The sequence below is a fragment of the Pogona vitticeps genome, chromosome 2, assembly GCF_051106095.1.
Source record: "Pogona vitticeps strain Pit_001003342236 chromosome 2, PviZW2.1, whole genome shotgun sequence".
Classification (NCBI taxonomy): Eukaryota; Metazoa; Chordata; class Lepidosauria; order Squamata; family Agamidae; genus Pogona; species Pogona vitticeps.
Genome location: NC_135784.1, coordinates 168,360,657 through 168,388,577, shown reverse-complemented (window position 1 = coordinate 168,388,577; position 27,921 = coordinate 168,360,657). Strand labels below are relative to the sequence as shown.

At 40.0% G+C, this 27,921-nt stretch overlaps 1 protein-coding gene across 4 annotated transcripts in view; it reads right to left on the bottom strand.

Annotated features, from left to right (window-relative positions):
* Positions 1 to 1,455: 1,455 nt before the first annotated feature.
* SENP1 (SUMO specific peptidase 1) overlaps positions 1,456 to 27,921 on the bottom strand; it is a 42,249-nt gene continuing 15,783 nt past the window's right edge. For 3 of the 4 annotated variants that reach the window (XM_078384679.1, XM_072991160.2, XM_078384680.1), the window contains 13 exons: positions 25,962 to 26,133; positions 25,090 to 25,193; positions 24,762 to 25,006; positions 24,291 to 24,345; positions 23,310 to 23,348; positions 21,961 to 22,045; positions 21,425 to 21,565; positions 21,094 to 21,225; positions 17,527 to 17,730; positions 16,448 to 16,527; positions 7,348 to 7,432; positions 6,375 to 6,470; positions 1,456 to 4,029 (listed from right to left, as the gene is read on the bottom strand). In XM_078384679.1, coding sequence (XP_078240805.1) covers positions 3,967 to 4,029; positions 6,375 to 6,470; positions 7,348 to 7,432; positions 16,448 to 16,527; positions 17,527 to 17,730; positions 21,094 to 21,225; positions 21,425 to 21,565; positions 21,961 to 22,045; positions 23,310 to 23,348; positions 24,291 to 24,345; positions 24,762 to 25,006; positions 25,090 to 25,193; positions 25,962 to 26,133 — 1,501 coding nt within the window. In that variant the 3' untranslated portion in view covers positions 1,456 to 3,966. Of the gene's footprint in view, positions 4,030 to 6,374; positions 6,471 to 7,347; positions 7,433 to 10,031; positions 10,100 to 16,447; positions 16,528 to 17,526; positions 17,731 to 21,093; positions 21,226 to 21,424; positions 21,566 to 21,960; positions 22,046 to 23,309; positions 23,349 to 24,290; positions 24,346 to 24,761; positions 25,007 to 25,089; positions 25,194 to 25,961; positions 26,134 to 27,921 lie in introns of all 4 variants that reach the window. The other variant, XR_013541272.1, reaches the window with a different exon arrangement.

The window sequence follows — 27,921 nt, the reverse complement described above, 5'->3', positions numbered from 1 at the left end:
TGTAACGCTTAAGGGGAATACCAAATATGGGATAGATCGATTCCCTAAAGGAAGTCACAGCCTTGAGTTTACAAGAGCTGAGCAGGACTGTTGAGGATAGGATATTCTGGCGACATCTCACGCATTAGGTCACCATAAATTGAAGGCAACTTGATGACACCTAAACAACAACAAAACACAAGATGTAGTAATGGCTGCACTTTTGGAAAGTTCAATGGGGGTTATACATTTATAGAGAGCAGTACTATGAATAGTTACAAATCTCCCCTATATCTGCAATATGAACAGTATAAGCATAATCTAATTTGCACACCAATTTTCTATAAAGTTGTATGCAAAATGATCTCCAACAGATCAAACAGAAACATGCAATTGAGAAACAAGATTACAATGAGCAGTACATCAACAGGTAAATAAATAATAAAAAGACCTATACAATATTAAACAAAACAGTAGAATAAATAGATCAGCTTACAAGTAAAAAGAGGAAGCCTAAAGCTTGATTCAAAAGCAACACCCTGCTGCACACGAGGCTGAACAGACCTCTGTTCCATCAAGAATTGTAATTAACCTACAAAGAATAGTTGGCAGCCTTTCGCACAGCTCTCATCTGGCTCTCCTCAACCCTTCTGCCATTCTTCACTTGGGAAGCTGGAGATTGTCATTCCTTCTTCAAGCCCCACATGAACTCACTTAATTATTATCCCTCTTTCCACCAAGCACCCTTCCAACACTATTTTTTGGGTTTTACCAGGCTCCAGGGTGGTCAGAGCAGGACAGCTGTGGAGGGAAATCCTCAACTCATTTCTCTCTCTACCATGCACAGAAGTACACATCCATGGTAGAACACAAACATGAGGGTTGTTATTACATACGTCTGATCTCTGGCCTCCTGACAACTCTGGGAACAGAGTCTATATGTAGTAGTAGACATGCTTTTGGTCTGATCCAGCATGCCCCATCGTAGGCCTTTTGTACCAGTGGAAGACATTTCCATGAAAAAGGACACAAGGCTGGGAAAGAACTTGGTTGCTACTGCCCTCTACCAACAGTAAATATAGCTGTGGACCTGGAGCAAACTTGCAATATCTTAATGAAATTTGTAATGAAGGGACAAGCTGAGCATGTACATTCATCCCCCCTGCCCTGACAAATAGGTCAGCCACCAAAATAGAGTTCAAACTTCTATTTCCTTCTCTATAAATGTGTCATACAATATACTTAGGTTTCAATCTGATACTGCTGATTGTTTTCCCCCAGCTGACAGTGGAGCACTTACATGGAGCAAACATAGGGAAACACCGAGCTAAATTCATCACAAGGAAAGAGAAATTCTACTCAGGCTGGGGAAAGAACGTGACATAGGGCAGGCACCTTGTTTTTTAATAACGTATATTTCTGCCCTTAGATGGCAATAAGAGAAAAGCTGTGGAAAAATGAATCAGGAGACCATACTTAGATTTGTTTATAAACAGCTGGGTTTATTTAAGAAGAACACATTACAAAAAATATATATACAGATTTCAGATTTTTCAAATCATTACTTGCAGAAAACATAGAAAAAAGGTGACCAAAGAGACTGGTATAAAAAACACAGACAGATCAAAAAAGGTACAAACTTGTCTAGGAAGAGCACGAGGAAGGGCACTGGGACTTTTGTACAAAACAATTGTTTACAGGTGCAGAATATATAAAATGTTCCCTATCTCATGGCAAAAATACAGGAGGACATTCTTTTTTAGACTTAAAAAGAAAGGTACATCAGGAGGTATATGTGGTATGTGAGCTTGGTAAACAGCCCAATATCTTTCAGTCTTGAGTTGCACCCTCACCCAACACACACTTTTAGCTACGCTGACAGTAAACGCTACCCAACACGTGAAACATCCATTCAGTGGATTTACACTGGAACAAAGGTGGGGATCCATGGAAAAGTGGAGGACTGCAGCAGCAGAGATGTGCCAGCAAGGCCAAGAAGTTCAGAATCATATGTATGGGACTAAACGTTACACAAACATGTGGGACTCAAAGAGGTTTCAACTCTGACATATCTCCCTATGTGCAAATATAAAGCTGTTGCTGGTAGCATCTTTTGCATTTATTTCACTGAGGAAACAAACAGACTCTACTGTAGCCTTCCTGAACCTGGTTGTCTCCAGTTTTGGACACTAATTCAAATTATCCCTGATCACTGGCCATGCTAACTCAAGTTGATGGGAACTGCACTCTACAACATCTGGAGGGCACCAGATTAGGGGAGGCTATTCTTTTTTTTCCCCTGTGTCACTCTGTGCACCCACACAAAAGCAGGATTTGAGAAGGAAGGATCTCTTTTTAGGAGCTTGTTCACCACATTATTAATGGGCATTAAAAACAGAAGCAAAAGGGAGAGAACATGAGGGAAAGAAAATGAAATATGGAGTCAGAGTCAACTGTAGAGGTTAAAACAGAGCATAGAAGAGTTGCAAACCCTGACAGACATTGGTTCACCATTGCATCATTGGGAAAGGCTTATAAATATATTATATATATATATATTTATATAGTATAAAAACAGTTTATCAAAACAGTCATATTGTACCTAAATGCTACAAAGAGGTGGATGATAACTAATTGCCCCATCCTCTGTCAAATGAACATCCAAGAAACTTACAGCTGCTTATTTTGCTTGCACATCCTTTGCTGCATCAAGAAGGCAACACAGAACCCTTCTAAATTCCATTAACTACTTACATTCTGATAATGGATGGATAATATAGTTACGGGACAAAAACTGCTGGCTTTAATATGGGCTAATCCTAATCATTTGGCCACAATGCACAGGGGGCCCCAAAGTGCCCTGCAGCCCACAGCTCCATCTTTTCTCTTACCGCCAACTCTCAGACAACCAGGTTGCCAAACTAGAGGCAGTTATGGAAGAAGCATCTAACACGAAGGATCCCTCTGCTAAACACTCCCTCCTTGTTCTATTGCAGGGGTGGACAGCTGTAGCCCTTCAGTTGACAATGAACTACAGCTCCTCATCTCTCAGACTGGCTGTTGGGAATCACAGCTAACATCTGAGGACCATACAGACTCTACAACTGCTGTGTGTCTGGCTTAGAAATTTTAGTTGGGAAAAAAGTCTATGATGGATTCACAGGAAAGAAGTTTTTGAAAGGTGGGACGGTCCTTTGCTTGAATGTCATTGGGACCTCAAGAGGGCTATTCATCTATCATTCAATGTCCCCTAACAAAAATGGGGGGGGAGTTATTGTTCCAGTGGAAAATAAAACAGGCTGCTTCTCTTATGCTGGTGTTTATTAGAGCTTCTATTCACAGGCTATTCCACTTCTGCCTAATGAGAACAAAGGGCACTGCAACGTATTAGGAGTGCGGCAGGAAACATCTGTGGTATCTGCAGCAAGTAGAAATAAAGATGTGTGCACACACTTCCGTAAACCCAATTCAAGTCAATTTCCTCAAAGGTGTATACCTACATGTTTTACTTCCATACGTTTGACACATTTGTTGTGGAAGACAACCGGCAGACATTGGAACATGTAGCACCCTATTTACCAAGTGCTGCAAACTTAATTTTTTTTTCTCCAGCTCATAGCAAAAACAGTGCTTATACCTCTCACTCTTCAGCTGAAGCCTGGCAGGTATTAAATGGTTTGCATCAGCTGACCACGTTGAACATGGCAAAGAGTAAAGAGGAAATGAAAAGTCCTTGAAGGTGAACAGCTGCACTCCATGGTGTGTCTGAATATCACTTGTAAAAAAAAACAGGGCTTGAAAAATACAAAATGTGTGCTTCCGAGAGGGATGCCCAACACACTGGTCCATGAAAAAGATTTCTTGTTTTCTAAAGGTCATACAATGTTTCATAGAGTCTTGTAAGCATTAGTGGGGAGGCCATGCTAGTGGCGTTGGAGATGGCAAAGAAGGGCGAACACTCTGAAGGGTCCTGCATTTGATGTGGAATCACAGCAGCTTGCGATGAAGGATCTCCCAGACCATCCGCTTTCGGAAATAAGGCATGTGTTGCTTTAACAACAGAAAGAAAAAGGTGTCAGCGCTACTATCAACACATATACGAAGGCAGTTTACATTCCACAGGACCGAAAGCTACTGTGCGAATACTTAAATCTGCTGAGTTACATCTCACTTTCATAGCCTTTTTCATATTGTTCACATTTTTAAAATTGTGCCAGTCCCTTTGTGGACTAAGCCCTCTACATTTAGAAGAAATGGCACACCAAATAATGCCCACACATTCCCCCTTACGCCTTTTCTGTGTCACTCAGTTCTATGTGAAGCACAAAGCAACGTTAATGAATGGGGAAAACCAAGTCAGCTAAGAGACTGATTTACAGGAGTTACGTATGTAACATGTATATAAACAGGCCTTTAACACAAAGAACTAATGTGAACAATGAAAATAAATTGGTTCCAAGTGCTCTAGATCCTCTTTTTTGCTCTATCCCTAAGCCTCACAGTCAGGCCACTAGATCAGGGTGGGCAAAGTGCAGCTGTCCAGATATTATTGGACTGTGAATCCCAACATTCCTCACTTTTGGCTATGGTAGATAGGGTTGACGGAAGCTGCAGCCTAACATCTGATGGACACACTTTACCCACCTGTTAAAAAGGCATAATCCATTCTGAAATATGGTGCCAGAGGAGAGCTTTGTGGATACCCCAACCACCAAACAAATGAACAGGTAGGGTCGTAGGTCAAATCAAGGCAAAACTCTCTTTAGAAGCAAAAATGACAAAACTATGGCTATCCTGCTTTTTGCACCTTATGGAGCAAGACTCACTGGAAAAAGATAATGGTAAGAAAAGTAAAAGTAAAAGAGGAAGACCAAATATGAGATGGATTGACTCTATAAAGAAACCCACAGCCTTAACCTCAGCAGAGCAGTTGAGGAAAGGACATTTTGGAGGTCACTCATTTCTAGGGTTGCCATAAGTTGGAGGTGATTAGAAAGCACATTACAACTGATTCTGAAAATTTAATACTGAAATCTGAAGTATAAACAAAGGGCTTCAAATGTCCATCTATTAAATATTGATCTCTCAATTAATGGGAATGACTGTATGGCTAAAAATTGGGAGAGATAACTAGATTCACCTCATATCAGCAGACTCAACATGGACATCTGCCATGAATTTTTAAGATTCAAACCTGTAATTTTTCTATACGATCCATGAAGGGTGGCGACCAGCCTGAAGAAGTGAGATTTATTCACAAAAGCTTGCAGTTTGTGTGAACCTTTTTTTAGTAGTTCAGTAAATGTAACCACCTTATGCTTGCATTTGTGAAATCTTGAAGCACCTGGACTTTTCCTAATTCTTCTCAACACCGAGGAAAATACTGATAACTAACTTTAGAGTCATATTGGCCCAAAAAGCTGGTCCAACTTGTACTGACACAAGTTACACCAGACAGGATAAGCCAATTATATGTTCAGTAATACCAGACTGGAGGAAATGGCAGATAGAATTCGGTATTTACTTCCATATACACTGGGAGTACAGTGGTGCCTCGCTACAAACAGTAGCTAAAAACTTAAAAGGATATAAAGAACCTGTCATTGGAAATGTACTGTGCATGTATAGCGTATGACCTGAACTTAAATAACAGCTAAGCAGATGAAGACACAAAGACCACTGAAAGAATCAAATGTTATTTGAAAAACTTTATGTTTTTATTATCTTTATCAAAAAACATGGACTCCAAGGTCCTAAACTCTCAAAGAAAAAATTCAAAAGTCATATTTAGAGTGTTATGAACATTACTTAGCCTCTCAGTTAATTAACATGATGCCTTCCCTGTGGATATTGATAACTACGCTCATTATCTGAAGAATTGGTCTCACTGGCTTGTATATTTTCCCTCCAATTCCCTCCAATAATAAAATCAATTTAAAAAATCTGCACACACATATCCCAGTGGAAATGTTATCAATACCACCAGATGTCCGGCAAAGAACTGGACATCTGTTGGGGAAATGAGCATTGTGAGGAAAAGGGACCACAAGTCAATGATCAGGCACTCCGTGTAAACAAGGGACAACGGTATCTGCAATTCATAACCAACTATGTGTTCAAAAGCGGAAAAGCAGTCCTGCTGCTAAATAAATTAAGTAATATTTCTGGAATTACCTTACACTTACAGTGTCATGGTCTTTGAAAACCAAGATATTAGACTCTTTAATTATACAACATAAGAAATTATGAACAATTATTTACTTTGAACCTCTTCTTCCAGTTGTAGAGTTTTTGTTGTCTTGCATTTGGCTCAATCCCAATCAGGCCCAGTACAAACTCTTACATGGTGTGACTTCTGTCAATACAGCACCTTCTAGCCAGGTAGGCAAACTTACCTGAGTGAAGTTGATTGGTTTGTCTTTGGAAATGCAGTCAGCATATTTACAGGTAAACATCCCACAGTCACTGCCATTCATCTGCTGAGGGATCTCCTTTAAATAACAAATAACCCCAACTTTTATTTGTAGGATAAAACTTTCATATGAGCTCTAGAAAATCCTTCTGAGTGAAAGAATTAGAAAGACCAGAGAAACTCTCCATGAAAAAAGAGAACAATTAATGGGATTAAATGAACCAATTTTTTGGCAGCTGAGAAGGAAGCCACGCTTCACCTCTGCAAAGAAGGAAAGGGGAAAAATTGAAATATGCAACACAAGTGTTTGTGTACCTGTGGCTATTATCAACAGTAGCTTTTACAAGCATCTATACTTGGAGGGTGCCTCTGTCTGACATTTGGGCTATCTCCCCTCCATTTTTCACCAGCAAAGGAGGGGGAAGTTTCTTCCCATCATTATCTCTTCCTATTCTCCCCCACCCCCAGTTCTTGAACAGCAGCCTAGAGTAGCAAGATTAGGAAAGGAGAAAAGATCAGGAACCTTGTCATCATTAATAGCAAAGTAAATGCTTCCTGAAGAGCAAATGGACAAACAGGAACAGTAGCTGGTCTATGCCCAGAGGGTAGGGCAAAGAGAGATGACTATCACTATCCACTGATGCCTGTAATAGCTGTGGGAAAGGATAATTTTTATAGGTACTCAGAGAATTCTGCTCATAAAGAGCCTCAAACAGAAAGGAATTACATAACACATGTCTAGGTTTTTCAAGCTATGCAGATAAACATAATTCTTACTTCCCCTCTACTGCAGATTTATTGTTCCTCGTTCCAAAGCTAATTCATGAACTGGGATCAAGGGAACCTTCCTTGTCTACTGATGAATCCTTAAAGGAGGAAGCACAGTATACATAGACCCTGATTTATTTGACAGCCATTTCACACCTTGCATGGCCAGCTCTACAGGGCCAACTTACCTGGCTCCTTTTACTGAAGAGCATCCAGCCATTCGTATCAAATTCCTTTCGCTTTTTATCCAAGCTTTCCTGCTTTAGGTACTGCCTGCAAAGGTTAAGAAAGAATGAAAAGGAACCATTTTAGCAAGCAAACAGTCAGCAAACAAATAATCCAGGAAAACTGATCAGACTTGCAGAATGGTAAATTCAGTCGTTTGAAATACTCCACAGATTTTTGCTCTTAAATAGCTTACTATTTTAAGATTGAGCAACTTGCTATTTTTAGCTATAGGTGGTAATTTATAGTTTACTCTTGGAACTCTGTGAGAATGTTATACAGTGGTGCCTCGCTTAACGAGCGCACCGTTTAACGAAGAATCCGCATAGTGATCCGTTTTTTGGGGTCGCTAATGCGATCGCATTGCGATGTTTAGATAGGCTAAACATCGCATTGTGATCATTTCTGCACCCGGTGGCCATTTTGGGAACAGCTGATTGACTGTTCCAAAATGGCCGCCGGGTGCAGAAAATGGCTGCCCGCACCATTTTCGCGCCCTGCCCTCGCTTACCAAGGGCGCGAAAATGGCGACGCTATGGAGAAACTTCGCAGAATGGTGAGTTTAAGAGCCATAGGAACGCATTAAACTAAATTTAAAGCATTTCTATGGTGTTTCCTGTTCCGTATAGCGATGTTTCCCCACAGCGACCGTTAATCCAGAACGGATTAACTTCGCTATGCGGGGCACCACTGTAGTTTGATTTTGGGAAGTTGCAACCTTGTATCTCAAGCTACAAACGCTAAAAAGAAGGGGGGAATTTGCTAGGACTATGGCTAGGAATTTGCTAGGACTATGGCTCTCAAATGTACAGCCTCTCATATGCTTGTGCTACAATCTCCAGAAGCCCTAGCTAACATGGTCAAAGGTCAGGGCTTCTGGGAGTTGTCATCCAAGAGCATCTGGAGCCCCAGCCTTGGGAACCACAATGCCAGAGGCAACTACTATCTCCATCTAGTGCAAGAGGGGACCCAAGAGCAGCTAACAGGAAAAGGACTACAACACAACAGGTGCAGAACTCCTCACTGATAAAATGATGACATATAAAATACAGCAATAACTGCAGTCTGTAGATTTATGGATTCTTTGTTTCCTACCATTTTACCTAAAAGTCCATGCTCCCATAGAAAGAAATAGATGGTTCCAACTGGAAGCCAATTACTGAAGTAGGCTAAAAGATGACAAGTAATGCCACCAGCTCTGGCTATTTTAGCTTTCTTTGAGATACCAGAAACATGATTATTAATTCTGTCTCTTGGTAGCCAGCTGGAATGGATACTTGTTCTTCTTAATACTGTACACAGTAGTCTACCAACAAAGAAAAGAGGTCCTGATGAACCTGCACTCTTTCCTTATTCTTGTTTCAGTCAGATTCAAGACCCACTTGAGCTGTAACTCCCTTCTATTCCAAATATATGCAACCAAGTAATCCAGGAACATTACTGATAAAAAACTGAGCTGTTTTAATAACTATACATGCATTTGAGTCTTTTTAAAGGTCTTTTTGTGCAACTTCCAACAAGTGGGATATTTTTCAATAGCACTTTTGCAACTTAAATGCATATATGTGACATTTTCTCCTGTTTGCCTTTCATATATTTAAGGACTGAACTAGCTCTTTTCAGTCATCATACCATAGCAAAATTTCTTACCTAAACACTTCTCTGCAGAACCTTGCAACTAAGTCCTATCTATCCCATGGACAGTATATAGAGCACACGCACCCATATCTATGGTAAAACACTTCTGAAATCAAGGGTGGTATCAAATGGAGCCTGTGACATATGACATAGGGGCCTATGGTTCAAATGGGGAAAATCCACCATAAAACATATCTATCCATATGCTAAAACAAAAATATTTTCAGAAAGAGCTATTCCTGCCTCTCAAACGTACCCCTTAGCATGTCTAGCAGAAACAGGAAAATATGACATCTGACCCAAAGTTGCTTCATTTTTCATCCCTTCTTATAAATATCTGTGAGAGAGCTCATTCCTCATTTTGAGCTTCCTATACCGACACACAACAAAGCCACAATATTTCTACTGGTTTGTGTTGGTGTACATGGGGAAGAATGCTCCAAATTTGCAAAGTTTTTGTTGCCAGCAAACTTCCATGTCAGCACCAGAAGACTGGGTCATCAACATAATCCTACTGAAGTATATGCAGCACTTTCTAAGTGGTGATTTTCTGGAGTAAATATTCTGTTTCATATAACCAAGCATGGCTCATCTGAAATCCTTACATATTAGTGCTAAGGCACAGGCAGTTTGATCAGTAAGCACGGGAATGTATGATGCGGTCTTGTACTGAGATCACCGGTCTACCTATCCTAAAAATATCTATTCTCAATGACAGCAACTCTACAGGGTCTTAGGCAGAAAAAGAGTGTCCTGTCTAAACTACCTGAAAATCTTGAAACAGTTAACTTTGTTTCCATCCTGACTTTTCTGCTATTTTACGCAGACTACTTTATACAATTTTATCTTCAAAAAAATGTAATATATGCTTCAAGAAAAAAAAGTCATAGGAGATTTATGGCACCCCATAAATCTCTCCCTTTTCTAAAAAGGGTTAAAAATAATTCCAAAAAAACTCACCAAACAATCAGGAAGCTCTAAAGATTGAAAGCATGAAAGGGTCACTAACCATGAATAGGACCTCCGTCCCCTCTTCCCGGTGTGATCCTCCCACTGCATTCAACCAATTAAAGCCTCCTGAAAGGAAATAGAAAGGGGAAAACAATTACAGGAAGGGCAGCATTACTGGAAGGTAAGTCCCTCTGCCACCATTTTACCTGTACCAATGGTCACTTGGACCAAATGGCCAGATTCCTGTTCTCCTATGCTGCCACTACTCTGGACTGGAATCAATGGGTTACAGTCTACTTGGTCCTCCCCAGATTATGAGAGACCCTCCTTGGCTTCTGAATTTCCTACAATTTATGGATGAATTAGGAGACCTCTTTTGAAGAAAATCTACCAGCATAAATGGGCTCAAGTAACAGATGAGCAACAACATCCAGAGCAAAATTATTCCAGTGGCTAGTTGCCAAACATGCTCAACTTCAAAGTTTATCCACTTGCACTACCGAGCCATTCATTGTCTTGGTGATGAAGAGGAAGTGGCCTTCACTTAATCTGGGTTGTTTATTAGAGACAGCTGCTAATTCTGGGCCAACTTCAGCAACCATTTCCCACAGTTACGGTTTAATACTGTCTATCTTTTATACAAGAATTTCTCGTATGAAATACGGATTCGATATGAATTTTGCCACATAGTGCTGAAGAACAGGACCTTCTGAAGACAGTATCAAGATTCCAGAATCAGCAACTGAAGGAGATATACTAAGCTACTTCCTTAGCAACTGGAGGGCCCACCTTTTCAATCAAACTTTTTGAAATTTGACCTATGGCTTGAAATTATTTTTAATCTGGTATTTGCTTGGGACGGCTTAGTGTAATTTTAATCTCGAGTACTCAAAAGGAAATACATGTAAGAACCTGCACAGTATAACAATTTAACAGAGCTAATATATGAGGGCAGTTGAGAAAAAGTGAGAACACAACAAATCACCACTTTGTAAACCCTGCTTTTATTTCCATCACTCTCCACAATTCCCTCCCTCTGACACTAATGAGAAGAAAATGAACTAAGCTCCAGAGATGGGCCAGTTCTTAATTTTGTTCTGTGTCACATCAGAGGATTAAGGATCCTGTTCCCCAAATCAGTGGTTTTCTTAGAACGAATTCCTATATCAATTCAGTAAAAGTTCAGTGGAACTTTGAAAAAAAATTGGGCACAGGATTAAATGCTTTAAATAATGCAACTAGCTTTTAGCAGCTGCTAAAGTCAGAAACAGAACAATTCTTTATAATATTTCATTCTTATAATTTATGCTGCCTACAATAAAGTTTGTTATTTTGACCTTTTACTAAGTTGTCTATAACTTAGGGATTCAAGAATGATATTTTAAACATGGGTGTTTCTAGACCTTAACCTGGGTTTACCTTTATAGTTTTATCTACAAATTGTTTTTTTTTTAAAAAAGGTATATTTATGTTGTAAATATTTTGATGGTTTTTATTCATGTGCATGCATTTTCTTTTGCATTGAGAGATGTGCTGTAATAAAGATTAATTTAAGAATCTACTTTCTAATCCATCTGAACACTAGCACAGAATCATAGAAATAAAAAAAAATGAAGTTGGAAGGGGCCTACAAGGCCATCAAGTCCAACCCCCTACGCAATGCAGGAATACAATCAAAGCCTATCTGCCAGGTGATTCAGTTTTTCTTGAATGCCTCCAATGTTGAAGCACTCACCAACTCCCGAGGTAATTGTTTCCACTGTTGTACTGCTCTAACAGTTAGGAAGTTTTTCCTGATATTCACCCAAATTCTGGCTTCCTGTAACTTGAGCCCATTGTTGTGTGTCCTGCACTCTGGGATGATCAAGAACAGATCCTGCCCCTCCTCTGTATGACAGCCTTTCAAATATTTGAAACGTGCTATCATATTACCCCTCAGCCTTCTTTTCTTAAGGCTAAACATGGCCAATGCTTTCAGACTTTCAGCATGTCACATTCCAGTTCAGTGATGTACAGACAAAGGTGAATTTGATCAACAGTACCGAGAAAAGTACAAAGCTTGTAAAGAAATTCTGACTTCTATAAAATTCTGACTTTCCTACATGATTTATATATTTCAAAACTTAATTCTGGAATGTCTGCTTAATGGGTGAAATCCTCTTTCTCAATGTAGTAAGTTGCATTAGAGTAGGTTTACTGAATCAGTAGCAGTTTGGCGAGTCAACTCCTCCATAAGTTCTAGTGATTTAAATGGCCTATTCTAGCTGCAGCTTGCTATGCTAAGCAACAAGATTTTAGCCAATACTTCTGATGTATTGGCAGCTTGACAACACATAGATGTATTACTCATGTTTGTGTGTGTGAGAGAGAGAGAGAAGAGAGAGAGATATCCTGTCAAGCCAAAACTGTATAGGGAATCTAACAGGCGTTCAAGGCAAGGAAGATATTTTAAGGAGTGGTTTTCCCAGTTCTCCCCCACCCCACAACAGTGATCTGCACTCCCCCGCCAGTGAATTTCCATGGCCAAGCATGGATTCAAGCACAGGTCTCCCAAGTCTTAGTCCATCACTCTACCCACCAACACTGGGTATCTGCATCTCTCATACCCCATCCAATTACGAGCAGTCTTCCACTGATACAGAAAATTTGTCATGTCAGACTACAAATGAGAAATCCTGCATTTAATGTAACAATATTAAGGTAACAATGCCTTCGTTAGCTCTTTCACAACAGGTGACCATATTGTTGTCAACATATTTTGGAAACTAAATGGAAAAAAATTATATATGTTTGTGTTTGCATGCCAACGATTTTGTTGGAACAACTAAAATGCTCTATCAGCAAATGAATGGTTATGTAAAACACAACTTTGGTTGAAACCCTGAACAGGGTGAGCCAAGCACAACCGTTAGTCCCAGAGTTAGCACAGATCCACTGAATCAATGGGATTTACAAAAATGTTGGCTTAACACATCCCATTCATTCAGCAGGTCTAGTCTAATTGAGGCTGTTAGATTTAGTCCATGTCTGGGAAGTCAATTCCCATTAAATTTAAATTTAAACTAAAAGACCTTTGGGTAGTGTGGGCAGCATATAAATTAAATAAATAAATAACATTTGGCAGGCTTTACACCGAGATCTGAATAAATTTTGTTTAAAACATTTATGCCACCTTTTATAATATTTATCTTAAGGCACTATACAATGAAAATTAAAAACAGAATATACAGGAAATATTCACAACAGTTACAACTGCCCTATATGAAATTTGCTCCTTTGATATATTCCTACCAAAGATACAGAGCAACATGTTCTTAGAGCTCAGGTGTGTTTCTTCCTTGATAGCTTTTACCAGAAATAATTGCCAACAGTTGCAAGAGAACATCTTCTGTTTATCTGATGAAATTTCTTTAATTCTATGTTATAGTAGCTATTAGCATCTGTAGAACAAACAGTGTTCTTTCCAGATAAAGAAAATAATAAAGTGTTAGACAGTTGCACTTTTACTGATTGGCAAGCTGCTCTGTGCACATTTCTGGCTAAAGATCAGGGCATATATTTGCTTTAGATGAAATGAATTAACAATACACTATTTAAAAATGTTGTGTTCAAGTCTGTAAAGTTCTTTCTAGATGTGGGAGCTCAAAACTTGGTTTGATTCAGTGCATATTAACTTGAGGTCGCATCTCAAAGAGCATATGTTCTTATTTGGTAACCTTTTTGTGATTCTGTTGCGTTTTTATGCTCTTACTGTTTTTGTTCTCAATGTCATTTTCTGTTAGAAAAGCAGGTAAAATATTTTACATGAATGAACTACTGTGCACCTGTACAACTGACAAAAAGCAGACCATCTCCATGGAGACACACTGCTTTCCATGTGCAGAAAACTATAATAGAGCAGGGAAGGGAAGGGCTGGGCACTCCGCTCCGACTGAGGCCAAAACATGACAGAAATCAGACACATTTCTCTGACTTCAGAAAGGTGGAAATTATAGCCAGCAAAAATCAATCCAAGGAATAACATCCACCCCTTGGGGGGTTACCAACCACAAAGTTGCTCAGATCTGCTTGAACCTAGATGCTGTTAGTTGACACACATCCTGCAGAATTAACTTTAGCCCTTTCTTGTCTCATGTTAATGGATATGCTTCAACTTGTGCAACTCCAACAATGGGGAATGGACCCAAAGCCATGATGTGTGCACCAGACCACTTCCCTTCTTGCCCTGCTGTGGGGAATAGGGAATCCAGCAAGGCAGGATTCCAGTATGTCTAAAGAAGGCAGGAGCAAGACTACTGTTGAAAAAGCCTTCCTTGAACCCAACATAATGGGTAACTGCCACCCATTTTCCAATATTTCATCTTTAGTACTGGAACATGGTAGCTTTTCAGTTTAAACAGCTCCTGTATGAGAAAGACTATTTCAGTTCATTCCAACCTGGCTTCAAGTGGGATCTGACCTCTTTGGTGGATGACCTGGCAGTGGTCAGGAGGAGTGTTTCCCTGTTGAGTAAACTGGATGACTCAACAGTGTTCAGTTATTATTAACTGTGATATCCTTCTGAGCCATATCTCTGCCATGGGACTCAGAGGCACTGCTTGCTCCGGTCCTTTCTGGAGGAGTGAACTCTGAAGGTGGTGTTGGGGAAAACACTATTCAGCATCCTGGCCATTGACCTCAGAGTTCAGTACTGTCCCGGGTACTAAAATCCACATGGAAGTTACTGTCCAAAGCTTGGAGATCTGGTACCACCACATGCTGAGGAAAACCTATCTCTACCTATCCTTCCCACCTCACTCCAAGGAAACTGTTTCAGTTCTAAACTGGTATCTAATGTTAATAATGGACTGGATGAGGGCACAAATTCAGTGAACCAAAGTTTCATTCAGACAAGATAAACGTATTGCTTGTCAATCAAAAAGCACATCTGGGATTAGAATGATTTAAGCTTGTCCTGATCAAGGTTATTTATGTTCCCCTAAAAACTCATTCAGCAGTGAACAGAAGTATATTCACAAAGTTGTAGTTGGTGTGCCAGCTGCACTCAATCCTTGAGTTGCTTGATTTGACTACAGTGACGCATGCCTTAGTTACATTCTGTTTGGATTACTGCTCTAGTGGGGCTGCCTTTGAAGAGTGTTCCAAAATTTCTACTGGTACAAAGTGTTGCAGCTGCTGCTGACTGGGACCAATTAGAGGAAGCACATAACTCCTCTACTTCAGCAAATTCACTAGTTACTGATCTATTTCCAGGGCCAATTCAAAAAATTGGTTGTGCACCATAAAGTGCTATATGGATTGGGTTTCAAATACCTGAAGCACTATATCTCCTATAGGAGCCTGCTTGGGTTTTAAGATCTTTGTAGATCCTTCTCTTGATTCTGCACCTTCACAAGCATTTTTGATGGACATGTGTGAGAGAGGATCTTTCCATGTAGCTGTTGTCCATGTAGCTGTTGCCACTTTGTGGCGTGTCCTGTCATGGTGAGCCAAGCTGGCCCCCTTCCCACAGTTCTTCAGATGACAGGCAAGGACCTCCCCCTTTTAGGCATTCTTTTAACAACTCAACAAAGCTTTATCACAAGCTGTTGCATTATTTTGTTTGTTTCTCATGGAAGTTGATGTTGGTTGTTGTGAGTTTTTCAGGCTCTTTGGCCGTGTTCTGAAGGTTGTTCTTCCTAACGTTTCGCCAGTCTCTGTGGCTGGCAACTTCAGAGGACAGTACTCTGTGCTCAGGTGTAGTTGGCTTGGGAGTGCAGTATTTATGGCTGTGAGATAGGCTTTTGTCTTTTTCTGTAGATGGGTGATTAGTGTGTCTTGTTGTGGGTGTATTGTTGTGCTAAGGAAAAAAGATTATCTGTCACTGTGGTTGATGGGTGTCATTAGCTGGTCTTTTGTGTGTAGTGATCCCCTGTCCTTGTGGCTGGGTAGAGGTCGCTGTCCTTTTGCACACTGTATTTTTGAGAGCTATGAGCCAAGTTTTGTTGAGCTTCACACTTTCCTCTTTTTTGTTGAAGTTCTGCTGGTGCTTAGGAAGAACAACCTTCAGAACACGGCCAAAGAGCCCGAGAAACCATTATATCCCAGCCGTGAAAGCCTTCACAAATACGAAGTTGATGTTATTTAAACATTTTAAATTATTTTTATTAGCAGTTTTAAAATAATGTTATACTGTATGTTGAGCCGTTTTTAATGTCATCACTTATTGTGATTTTAACTGTACTTGTTTTAAAGTATTTCTGAGTTGATTTGGGTCTCTGTACCAGGAAAAAGATGACAAAGAAATGAAATTAATATAATAACATATAATAAAAAACCAGAGCTTGCTTTTAGTAAGCTTTGGTTAAAAAATATTGAAATCAAACTGTTTCTTTATGTAACAATTGCTCATCAAGCAGACTGCTTTCTATCCATGTGAAACCCTCACTTCTTTTCTTGTGAACGGGAAAAGTATGAATAGATTGGGATACTCACAACAGTATCCTGCATGCTTCACTGTTAGATCCACCCATTGAATCAAAGTAGGTGATGTTTTTTTTCCTGAAGTCAATAACCTAAATAAAACAAAATTTATAATCAAGCAAATGTATTCACAGTCATCACCTTTTCAAGGCATATTAAACAAGCACCAAACATTTCTACACAACATGGATTACCTGCAATGAATTTAAAGTACAGTGGTGCCTCGCTTAGCGATTGCTTCGTTTAACGATGTATTCGCTTTGCGATGGGTTTCTTTGAGGAAATTTCCCCATCGTTTAACGATGTTTCTTCCCTCATTGAAAACCATTGGACTGTCCGTTCAATGGATTTAAATGGGGAAAACAAAAAAATCACCAAAAATTAACGAAGACTCAGAACAAAGCCAAACTAAGTGTGCATAGGCTTCACAAGGTGCACTACCGAATCCAAGCATTTAAAACAGGTTTCAAACATTTTAAGACACTTAAAAATGAGCGAAAACAGACATCGGAAAGCCATTCAAAAGCACTGAAGTGCTTTTGAATGGCTTTCCCTTGGGGGAAACATTGTGTCATTTAGCAATGTTTCCTATGGGGATTTTCGCTTAAGGACGGCAATCCGTTCCCATTGGAACGGATTAACCGGTTTTCAATGCACTCCTATGGGAAATGGTGTTTCGCTTAACGATGTTTTCTCATAGCGATTTTTTTTGAACCAATTAACATCGTTAAGCGAGGCACCACTGTATAGCTATTTGGGCTAAGTTCTGGCATACAAATATGAAGACTTCACTTTAATATGTCACTGAGTTATCTTGTTCAACCACATCAAAATATGGTAAAATCTCTAGCTAAGTATACGCAGATCTTTGCACAAACATTGTGGACTTGGGACAATGTTTAAGCTAGCGTTAAGCCTGCAGATCCTTTGTCATTATGGAAATGTTTGTTCCTGAGTACCTATAATATAAGAGGAACAATTCTGAAAAAACTATGCAGAGTACATAGACAAGAGGAAGAATCTGAGAGACTGGCACGCATATGTCTCTGTCTCTCAATGTGCAAATACTTACACACATCGAAGATACTTACTGCTAGGCACCAGTGGACACCAAGATGAACAGGAACCAACAAAATGTCTACAGAAAATATATCCACTTTTTTAGTCCAACGTTTCACAGCGGCATACCCAGCAGTTTTTAACTTGGTGAAGAAAAATGTGTTAAATGCATGAACAGTTGGAAAGCCCTTCTGTTTACTTCTCTCCATCAACATATTCATGTAGAAGTTAATTATCTGAGGAAAAAAAATGTATGTTTGCATCATATAAATAAGAGATGACTAGCATTCATTTCAAAAGTTTCTTCTTTTGCCTTCACCAAAAAAAAAATACAAAATGCCTCATTAAGTAAACAGTGGTATTCAAGCTTGCTGAATACTGTACTGAGTCAGTGGTCTGCAGGCTTGATTTAAAAAAAACAACAACACTGAATACAGGACTACTATTTAATGTAAGAGTAAAATTACTTCAGAAACCTTTCAGTGATCTAAATATTATTCACATGTGGGTAAGCCAATACATAATTTATTGGGTTTAGCAACATACATTCAGACAGTTGAGATTTCACAGAATTCAAAAACTTTCTAAAGTCTAGGAAAAAAAGTTAAGTAAGAGCAAGAAAATTAAGGGACTGCCAGGTTTCACAGAGGAAAGTCAAAGCCTAGAAGCTATGCACAGAAAATCCCTCCAAAGAAACCACAAAGGCTAGGAACAACAGCCAATGTCGTACCAGAACAAGATGGCATTATATGTTCAAGCTGCAGACACAGTATTTCTAGCCTTATTATGCTGCTAAATATGCAGAGTAGATATGGGAAGGATCTAAAGGGAGAAAAATGGTGAACAGGAATCTTTTCATAGTCCACAGCTTTTCTTCCACATTTTTCTCACTCCCTTGCCTCATCTGTCCAGGTTCTCATATATGAGGAAGAAAGGATCAAAGCAGATGGTAAAGATAGAAGATTGGGGTTTGGTATGTGATAGGAGTAATTTGGGTATGTTGCCTAGACTAGACCACCACAGGGTATAGCCAGCCTGTCCACTTGTATCAGATGACACACTCTGACCTAACCCTGTTGCAAAAGACTGTTCTGTAATTTATTGGATTCCAAATAATCTTGCAAATGCAGATTGGTATCACCATTCCAGGAATGAACTAAACAACACAGTAAATGAAGCCTCATGGTCACAAGCAAAAGTAAAAACCCAAAAGGGGCTCACCGTATTAAAATAAGGTGGTTTTTAGAATGTATTCCTACAAGGTTGGCTGTGGCTACTAGCTTAGAGAGGTCTAAAAGAAATTCAGAGAAATGGAAGGACAATAAGCCTATCAACAACTCTAAGCCTTTCCTTTCCACCTAAATCCAAGGAAACTGTTTCGGCTCTAAATCAATGTCTGGTGTCACTAATGGACTAGATAAGCGTGAATAAACTGAAACTTAATCCAGACAAGACAGACGGTCCTGGTCAGTTGAAAGACAGATCAAGGAATGGGGAGTCAACCTGTACATACTGGATGGAGTCACGCTTCCTTGAAAACAGGTGCGCAGCCAGGCGTGCTCCTGGATTCATCTATGAGCCTGGATGCCCAGGTTTCAGTGGCAGCCAGGAGAGTTCATTTGTACGATTAAAACTAGTGCAACTCTGCCTATTCCTGGAGGTCTGATATGGCCCTAGTGGCACATGCCTTACTTACACACGTCTTAGTTACATACCAGTTGGTTTACTCTAATGAACTCTACATGGTCCTGCTTTTGGAAAGCATTTGGAAACTTCAGCAGGTCCAAAACACTACAGTCAGATTGTTAACTGGGGCTAACTGCAGGGACCACATAATCACTACCACCCCTGTTACAGCAGATCCTGGCTATTGATCTGTTTCTGGCCAAAATTCTAAGTGCTGGTTTTAACCTAAATCCACCTAAATGGCTTGGGTCTCAAGGATTGTGTCACCCATTATGAGCCTGTTTAGGTGTCACAGGTGCATTTGGTGGGGATATGGCAGAGGGACTTCTCTGTTGCCGCTTCCCAGACTTTGGAACTCTCTCCCACAGGAGGCCAGGCTGGCCGCATCTTTGCTGTCCTTCCACAAGCAAAGACCTTTCTCTTCAGGTAAGCTTTCCCTTAGTGACTGGCTGTCTGAGAAGGAGTTTCTAAATTTATTGTTGTGCCTTGTTGCTTTGAATGTGTTTTGGTGTTGATTTTGTTTACCCTTTTAAAGTGGGATATTTGTTTGATCCTTTATTAATATTAATATAAATATACTTACCGTTTTTAGATTTTATATACAGTGGTGCCTTGACTTACGAATGTCTTAACTTATGATCATTTTGAGTTACAATCAGCCCCGGATGCAAAATTTTGCTTCAACTTGCAGCCAGAGCTTCGAGTTACGACCAAAAAAAGGCAGGGGGAAAAAGGCAGGGAATTCAAATTGCTAAGCATTGGTAGGTGAAGAGGCTGCTTCTTTGTAGCTCTTTCACCCCAATGGTTAGAGTGAGTGCAATCGGAGGAGGCTTCGGAGTGCCTGGTAAGGTAAGGTGCTGCTTTCTGGTTTTTAAGAACTATTCTGGGTGGGTTTTGCAGTGTGGTTTTGGGCTGGGGGGGTTATGTTTCTGTGCTGTGCTGGGTCTTAGGGGGTTTATTTGGGGTTTTTTTTTGTTTTGTTTTGTTTAGTTTTTTCCCATTTCCGATGGGTCTTGCACGGTTTGCTTGCTTTTTGGAATTTTCCCCCCATTTCCGATGGGTCTTCGGGGGTTGTTTTTGTCCCCCCCCATTTCCGATGGGTCTTGCACGTTTGACTTGCTTTCTGCTTTGCTTTTTTTTTGGCATTTCCAATGGGTCTTGCATGGTTTGCTTGCTTTTCTCCCCCCCCCCCTTCAGCAGGAATGGATTAATCACATTTCTGATCAGTCTTGCAGTGTTTTGTGTTTTTTGGTTATTTTGTTCTTCAGCCGAAATGGGTTAATTGCATTTCAATTGCATGGGAAATGGTGCTTCGACTTACAACCATTTCGAGTTACAACCATCTTCTGGAACAGATTAAGTTCGTAAGTCGAGGCACCACTGTATTGTCTTTTAATGTTGGGAGCCGCTCTGGGTCCTCTTTAAGGAGAAAGGTAAGGTAAAAATATTTTAAATAAACAAATAATATAAATGATGGCTGTATGTTCATGAATTGCCAGTTGTTGGAGAACAACAAGCAGAAAGATGCTATTAACCTTCTATTTGTGTGCTTCCCATTAGGGCACTTGGCTGGCTATGTAAAAAACTAAATACTGGATTACACAGGCTCTTTGTCTGAGCCAGCAAGTCCCTTCTTGTGTCATGTGCACTGGCTCTCACAGCTTTATCCACATATCACCGAACAGCTGCTCAGTATAAATGAGTATATGCTATGACAAATGTTCTCTGCTGCCAGCCACACTACTGTTCCCCTTTCCTTCCTGATTCTGTGGCCCCTAATTCCAAAACTCAGTTCATTTCTATATTCACTTTTGCATTTGCTGTTGTCATGTATCTGTATTAATAATAAATCTTTGCAAAAACTCAAAAGAACCAAACAACACACTGAGACATAAAGCAAAGAGTTATATTACCTCATCATTGAGCCAATTGAGATTGTTAAGGGTCTGAATGTCTTTTCTAGTTATAGTTAAGCGGAAGGCTTCACTCAGCACCTCATCCTGGTTCCCACTTCGTAATACGTTCTTTATTTCTCTCTCCATTTCCTAAAGGAAATACATGACATGAAACAGAAAGATGTTTTGGTTTCTGCAGTTGAGAAGCTTGAGGCAGTAACATTCAATCCTGGCAGCTGCCATCAGAATTGACACAGTCCGGAAACTGTTTTACGACCCAATCAACCGTTTTTGTAGACTAGCTTCTAGAGCCTCACCAAGCCTCCCAGCACCAACTTTAATAACATACCTCTGTAATGTCAGGAAACTGCTCTTCACCATCTTCCACTTTGTCCTCTGGAACAATCGTAACAGGAATCTCTTTCTCAAGAGGTACACGCAGATGTAAGTCTACTGAGTCAGGTATTGAGATCTCCTGTTTCTGTAATCTCTAAAACACACATCCATCACATAGCAAACTCTCTTTTTACAGACTGGATTTCTCACTTTCATCGGCTGATGCATGAAAATGGTTTAAGCTATCAGATTTATTCTGAGACTGACTTTACCAACTGAGGAGGGGAAATCAACTATGAAACCCACTGACTGATTTTAATAGGATTTCAGTTTCAAGTTTGCTTATTAGTTTGAAACAAAGCAATTAAAAATTAAAGCAAAGAAGCCAGGGGACAAAAGTAACCACAGCAATAATGTTGTCTTCAATTGTGGCAAATACAATTATTCTAGCAATAGCTAGCAAGTGCTTGGAGAAATCTGCTAAAATTTACCAGCTAGGATTTAACACAAATGTTCCTTTTAAAAACTTAATGCCTTTGAACTTCTCACCTGGTTCTGTAGCTGTAAGGCCAAAGCCTTCTGCTCTTCTATATGTCGCAATCTCTCTCGTGCTCGGAAATCATATACACTGGTTCTAGAAAGATTTTTGCATAACAGTATGAGCATTCAGCATTAGTAGCAATGAAGAAATATATCTTTTAGCTACATCGAGTTATTATATGTTTTGCATTCTTCTCCACTTTTCTGGGGCAACCATTCTGAGAGATGGGATAGGAAGCATTAGACCAGACCACCCCAGTCCATCCAAATAGACTGCCCACATGCCACTGCCAAATGAGTCCCTCACATGCATCTCTGAATAAATGAAAAGGGAAGAGAAGAGGGTGTGGAATTTATCAAACAATAAGATTTCACTTTGATGCTTAAATGGCTCCACGCCCAACATGCCCAAATATCTTCCTTCTGTGCATTCACAGTGTGAAATTGGATTATATGGAAAACTTTTTACCTACAGATACACAGACTAGCTAGCAATACTGTGGATATTTCAGAAATGAAGGAATTATCTATTTGGTAGTCCCCCCCCCATCACCTCTTCAAAGGAGAAGAGGCTGGAGACCACTATCTAGACTCACTGAAGGGGTGTGGAAGCAACTGCAGCAAAGCATTGTTTACTAAATAATGGGACAAACACATGTGAGATGCTTTCAATTAACAGTCAAAGATGGAGTTTGCATTCATCAAGTTTTTCTCAGCGTTCCTCAGCCATTTCCTTATATCTGATGTAAGTCAATAACATTTATCTCTGAAGCACCAACAACTGCATCCAGCATCCTCTAGGGACACAGGCATGCAGATAATTTTGGGAAGCAGTTCTGGTCTTCTCCCAGTGATGCTGGTGATGTTTGCAAGGGGTTAAGGCTGGGGTAAACGATATTCTCTAACAACTGTAGCATAAGAACTTGAAGCATTTGCTAAAAAAAAAGCAGACAAGAAAAAAATAAGGAAGCTGATTCCTAAATATGCTGTGTTTGCTTTAATCCAGGTGGGAAAAGCAGTGACAAAAGTTTTGATCCATCTTGTTTAAAGAGACGGCAAAATCTTGGCTATTTTATTACACACTGGCCAAAATTCTGTTGGCTCTGCCCATGTAAGAGACCAATAGTGGTGGAGTTTGGACAGTAAAGGCTCCCCCTTCCATCCCAATGCCCCTCAAAGCTTCCCAGATCAAAAGGGATCCCTAGGGAACCTCAAAACCTGGGGGGCGGGGCAGTGGGAGGGAAAAGAAAACTTTTACTTGAAAATAGAAAGCTGTAGCTGTGCCAAAAGATTTCCAGCCACCAACCCTGTGAACCATCAATGTAATCCTCAAGACTTGAAAACAAAAAAATACTTACAATTCTTTGATCCACAATTCAGCCTCAAAAAAAGGTGTGCTAGAAGAAGAAAGGGAAGAAGATATAAACGTTCCTTCTACTTCAGAAAAAGATTGTTATTTTGTCTGACTTTCTTCTATGACATTTTTGAAGGAGAATTGAACAGAAAAAAATTGGTACAGACTTGGTCCAGCTGCAGAACTTACAACCAAACTTTCAGAAAATTTAACAAAAGTTACATTAAATTGGAAGAAATTTCAGAATACGTGAAAGGGCCATGCTGCCTGCAAGGGTGACACACAGGAAGGAATTGCTGATGAGGATGCAATGCTGGGAATCCCTCACTAGATGTCACTGTAATTAGGCTACAATAAAACCAGAGGGAGAGCTATGACTTGACACCTGAATGCGCACATATGTTGTCACCATCATATATTTACTGACTCCTGTTTTCATAGCCTAGAAGTAGGGAAAAAAGGATTGGAAGAAAGAATACCTATGGACAAAAAAATACAACTTCAAAAGAAAGTTGAAGAGAAAAAAAATCAAAGCAATTACTGTTTCAATATACAACAATCAAAAGAATCTGCCCAACAGGGAACCCAAATTCCTGCTCAACTAGGAGAAACAGCTGGCTAAGTTGTGATTTGGATCTTCCCAGAGTAGCCATACGGGTACACACACACTGCAATCTGGCATCCGAACAAAACATATAAATAATACAAATACTGTAATACAAACTTCACTAACAAAAGTTATCTAGGTATGCCAAAACAGGCAGAAGGCTAAACAAACTGGGCAAACATCAGAAATAAGGAGGCTAAAGCCCATTACACAAATGAGATAATAGTAATTTACAAAATAAAATGTAAAGGGTCCAGATGATTTCAAATTGACTTAAGCACAACTGTCTTAAATTAGATCTGAAACCTACCCACCCTGCTTTTACATCACTGTGCATTTCTAGCTGTGCCCCCCACGAGTCCGAAAAAGAGAACTTGCCTTGGAGCTGGAGGCTGTGCATCTTTGCCATTAAGCATTATGACAGAGTCAGAACCTAAACGGAGAGTAGGACAGAGAAAGATTAAACTTAAGCCTTGTAAGTGAACTTCTTCTGACAGAGAAGCAAACCCCACCTAGATTGCATCATTTAACTGTATGGTTAAGAGTCACTTTCCTGATGATGACAACAGTTTTAATGCTCCAGATTCGTATTAGGCAGGTACTGAGGTTCCCACTGGGCCATCAATTTATGAAGCGACCATGGGAAATCATGTTTTAGATTGCAATTCAAAACGCAATCCACCCTGAAGTACATAAGATTAAGATATGGCTGTAAGCCTCCTATTTTAAACATGTAAATAACAGGATGGCACCGCAGAAGTTTGCTGCCAGGAGAAAGCAGGCACTAAATTTGTGTCTCTGGATGATGTGAAGAAAGGAATCCTGGGTACTGGTGTCTACTACTTTTACCTTCGGCCTGTGCATCCAGGGCATGCCGATTATTTTGCTCAGCTGGCGTGCTTGTGTCCTTGGGTTCAAAGGTAACATGTGAGGGGAAACTGTGGATTGGGTGTGGCAGATGTTTGTGAGAATCCTGAGTCCTGAAAGTGCCAGAGGACGGGCTGCCTGGAGGGAGACCATACGCATCAAAGGGTTTCCTGTACTTGTTTTCGGCTTCCGTCACAAGGCTTTTGCTTGAAGGTGTACACCTGGGTCTGAAAACAAAAACAAAAAAGTAGACCATCCAGAAACAAGCAAAGCGGATGACCAACTGAATCTGTATATTTCAGAGACTCACAGGTGGAGAGACAACAGTGACGAGTTTTTGGAAGTAGAGTGTTTCTTTCCTGTAACCATTTGAATCAGCTGCCTATAGATTTCTTTTTCTTCTTCTCGAACTGTCTGTGGAGAGATAATCACACATACTGTATTTCAAGCAGTTATCTTCTGGATCTCTGTAGTCAAGAGATCCTATCATATGCTAGGAATCTTCAAAGTTTATCTGCTTATCAATGAGAACCTTTAAAAAAACCACATACATACATAAAGAACAGCTTAAGCCTCTATATCAAACAAATAACTTGGAAGGCAAAGATCCGCGAGTCCCAGCACCCTGGAGAAAAATCCTGTGGCCATCTGGATAAGGTCAGAAGGGTGTGTTCATGTCCTTTAAATGGGCAGAGAAAGGAGTCCTAAGGAAGAATAATGTCTCTCCCTTGCCCTCAGGTCACAAAGAGTGAACCACACTGTCAGATCCATGTATAGAATAGTGCAACCAGGCCTGGAGGCATCCACCAAACTATCCTAAGCTTCACTCAGATCTCTTCACTCCCCCACATGCCCTGCCCTCCTTGGATTCCCCTTTCCTACTACACCTCCTGCTTTTTCAGCCTCTGCCTTCTCTGTTTTTCTTTGCTTAGGTTCTTCTTCCTCCCCATCCTAGGATCACATCAGCCAATGGCAGTTAGACACCTGCATGTCTAGGGCACTCTTCTGTGGCATTAGCACAGCTGAGTCAGACACTGTGACAGTCCTTGCCATCATAACAGTATACTAATTAAATCTGGAATATTGGTTGTCTTACAGGGATCTTTGCAAATAAAGAAAACTCAAAGTCCAAGACTATCCAGACAAGCTCTTAAATTGTCTCTGCTCTTCCCTTTCACTTACCTCTTCTACAGTGCTAACGAATCTCCTCTGAGATTTTTTGGGACTTAGTAAGCTTCGACGACATGGAACACTCCATGTTGAACTTGTAACAGACTTAATTGGGAAAGACTTTTCATAAGCAGAAACTTGGTGGTGGTGGTTTGATCTTCCCACAAAGGAATTTGATGTCACACTGCAGAAGAAGTTCAATAAATTAATCAACTTACCAAGCAAAACAAAGATACCAAGGTAACACAGATTTTGATTGTTTATGCTGCATAAACACGACTAGAAAACAAGAACACCTCCCTCTTCTCATTTCCCTGCACTCTGATCCAAAAAGGTACTATCATCTTTATTTTCTTCTGGTTTTTTTAAGAACAAAGATTTCAGAATAACTATGGTAGTTAATTTTGTCCAGAAGATGGTTGACTCATATAATAAAGCTATTGATAAGAATGTTTCAGTATTTTTACTGAAAACAAGTGGCTTATAGAAAGAAAAATCAAATACAAAAAATAATAAAAACTTTTTTAGAGAAGAGTAAGATGTAAACAGGTAGTGCTAAAAACAAAGGAATCAAGCTTGAGTCCTAGAAATTCCAGCCTCGTCCTGTTATTACGGAACAGGCATGGCAGGAACAGAACATTCTCACTAAATAAGAGACAGCAAGAAAACAACCCTGCTTTGGAACTGAGAGACATAAGCCCCCACTCCAACCTGTTCCTTGTGGTCACCACTGACCTTCCCCTCCTCCTCTTCCACGTTAAAGCCAAGACTAGTCATCCTGATGGTTATAGGCAATTCTCCAGATTCAAAGGAAGCCTGCTGCTAAGAAGCACCTGTTAGGAGCAACAGCATGTCTTGTTTGTGGGTGCACAAAAGGTAAGTGCTTGAACATGATGCTGAATTAGTTTGATTCTGCAGTTTCCTTTTTACTTCCTCAATAGGGCTCTGCTTGTCTTTTTGCAGATATCTTGATATTGTTTAGAAAAAGGAATAGGCCTATTCCAGTAGGACTGAGAATATAATGAGAAGAGCAGTCATGGGTATGGGAAGATTAAGGATCTTCCCAGATGAAAAAGAAAATTATCAGGTGCCTTTAACAAATACTAACAACGCAATCTTTCCAACCGTGTCATTTACAGTTTGTGTAATGGGTTCCCCCTAAAAAGACAGGTGCCTCAGAAATAGGATTTATTTTTTAAACAACATAACTATTTAGTCTCCAAATGAGGAGGTGCTTGCAAAAACTGTGAACTGGAAAATCCAATTTCAACAAAATTCTCAAGTTAAAACCGACTTGAAAGCTTCTAGCAATTTACATATTAGGCCACCAGATGAAGCTGGATGATTTGATTTTTCACCACACTTCCTGCAATTTATACAATAAATCCACCCAAGCAGAACCAGATTTGATGCAGCATCTCCTAGCTAGAGCAGAACTACATCCTGGAAGGGAGAAGCAGGAGAAAAATACGTAAAACATGGTGTCAGGGCTGTATAAGAAAACTAGTTAAAGCAGTTTTCCTCACATCAAGGGCCATTCTGAGCTAGATCTCTTACTGGAAGAAAACCAGTTCCCATCCTTCCTCCCATGCTGTGATTTTACATCACGCAACCTGTAGTGAAGGAACCTGTTGGTCACCTAATCTGGATACATGATTCTGGTAATGACTCTTCTCACATGGCCCTCAAAATCATATACCCAGGCTACCCTCAAACCATTATCTAATACCTTATAATTTTACTGTTACTGTTTCTCTGATTAAATCAGGCCTGCAACTGTATAAAGAGCAAAGAAACTTTTTAAATCTATTCAATACTTGAACATTTAGCTAGATATGGAACCAAGCCTTCACTGAAGCATATAGGACTGAGTCCAGAAGATATAGAACAGCAAGAGGTATTTGGGACTGAAAGCTGCCATCCTGATTATGACTAGACACATCCTGCTACGGCCTGCTTAGAGCAAAAGCAC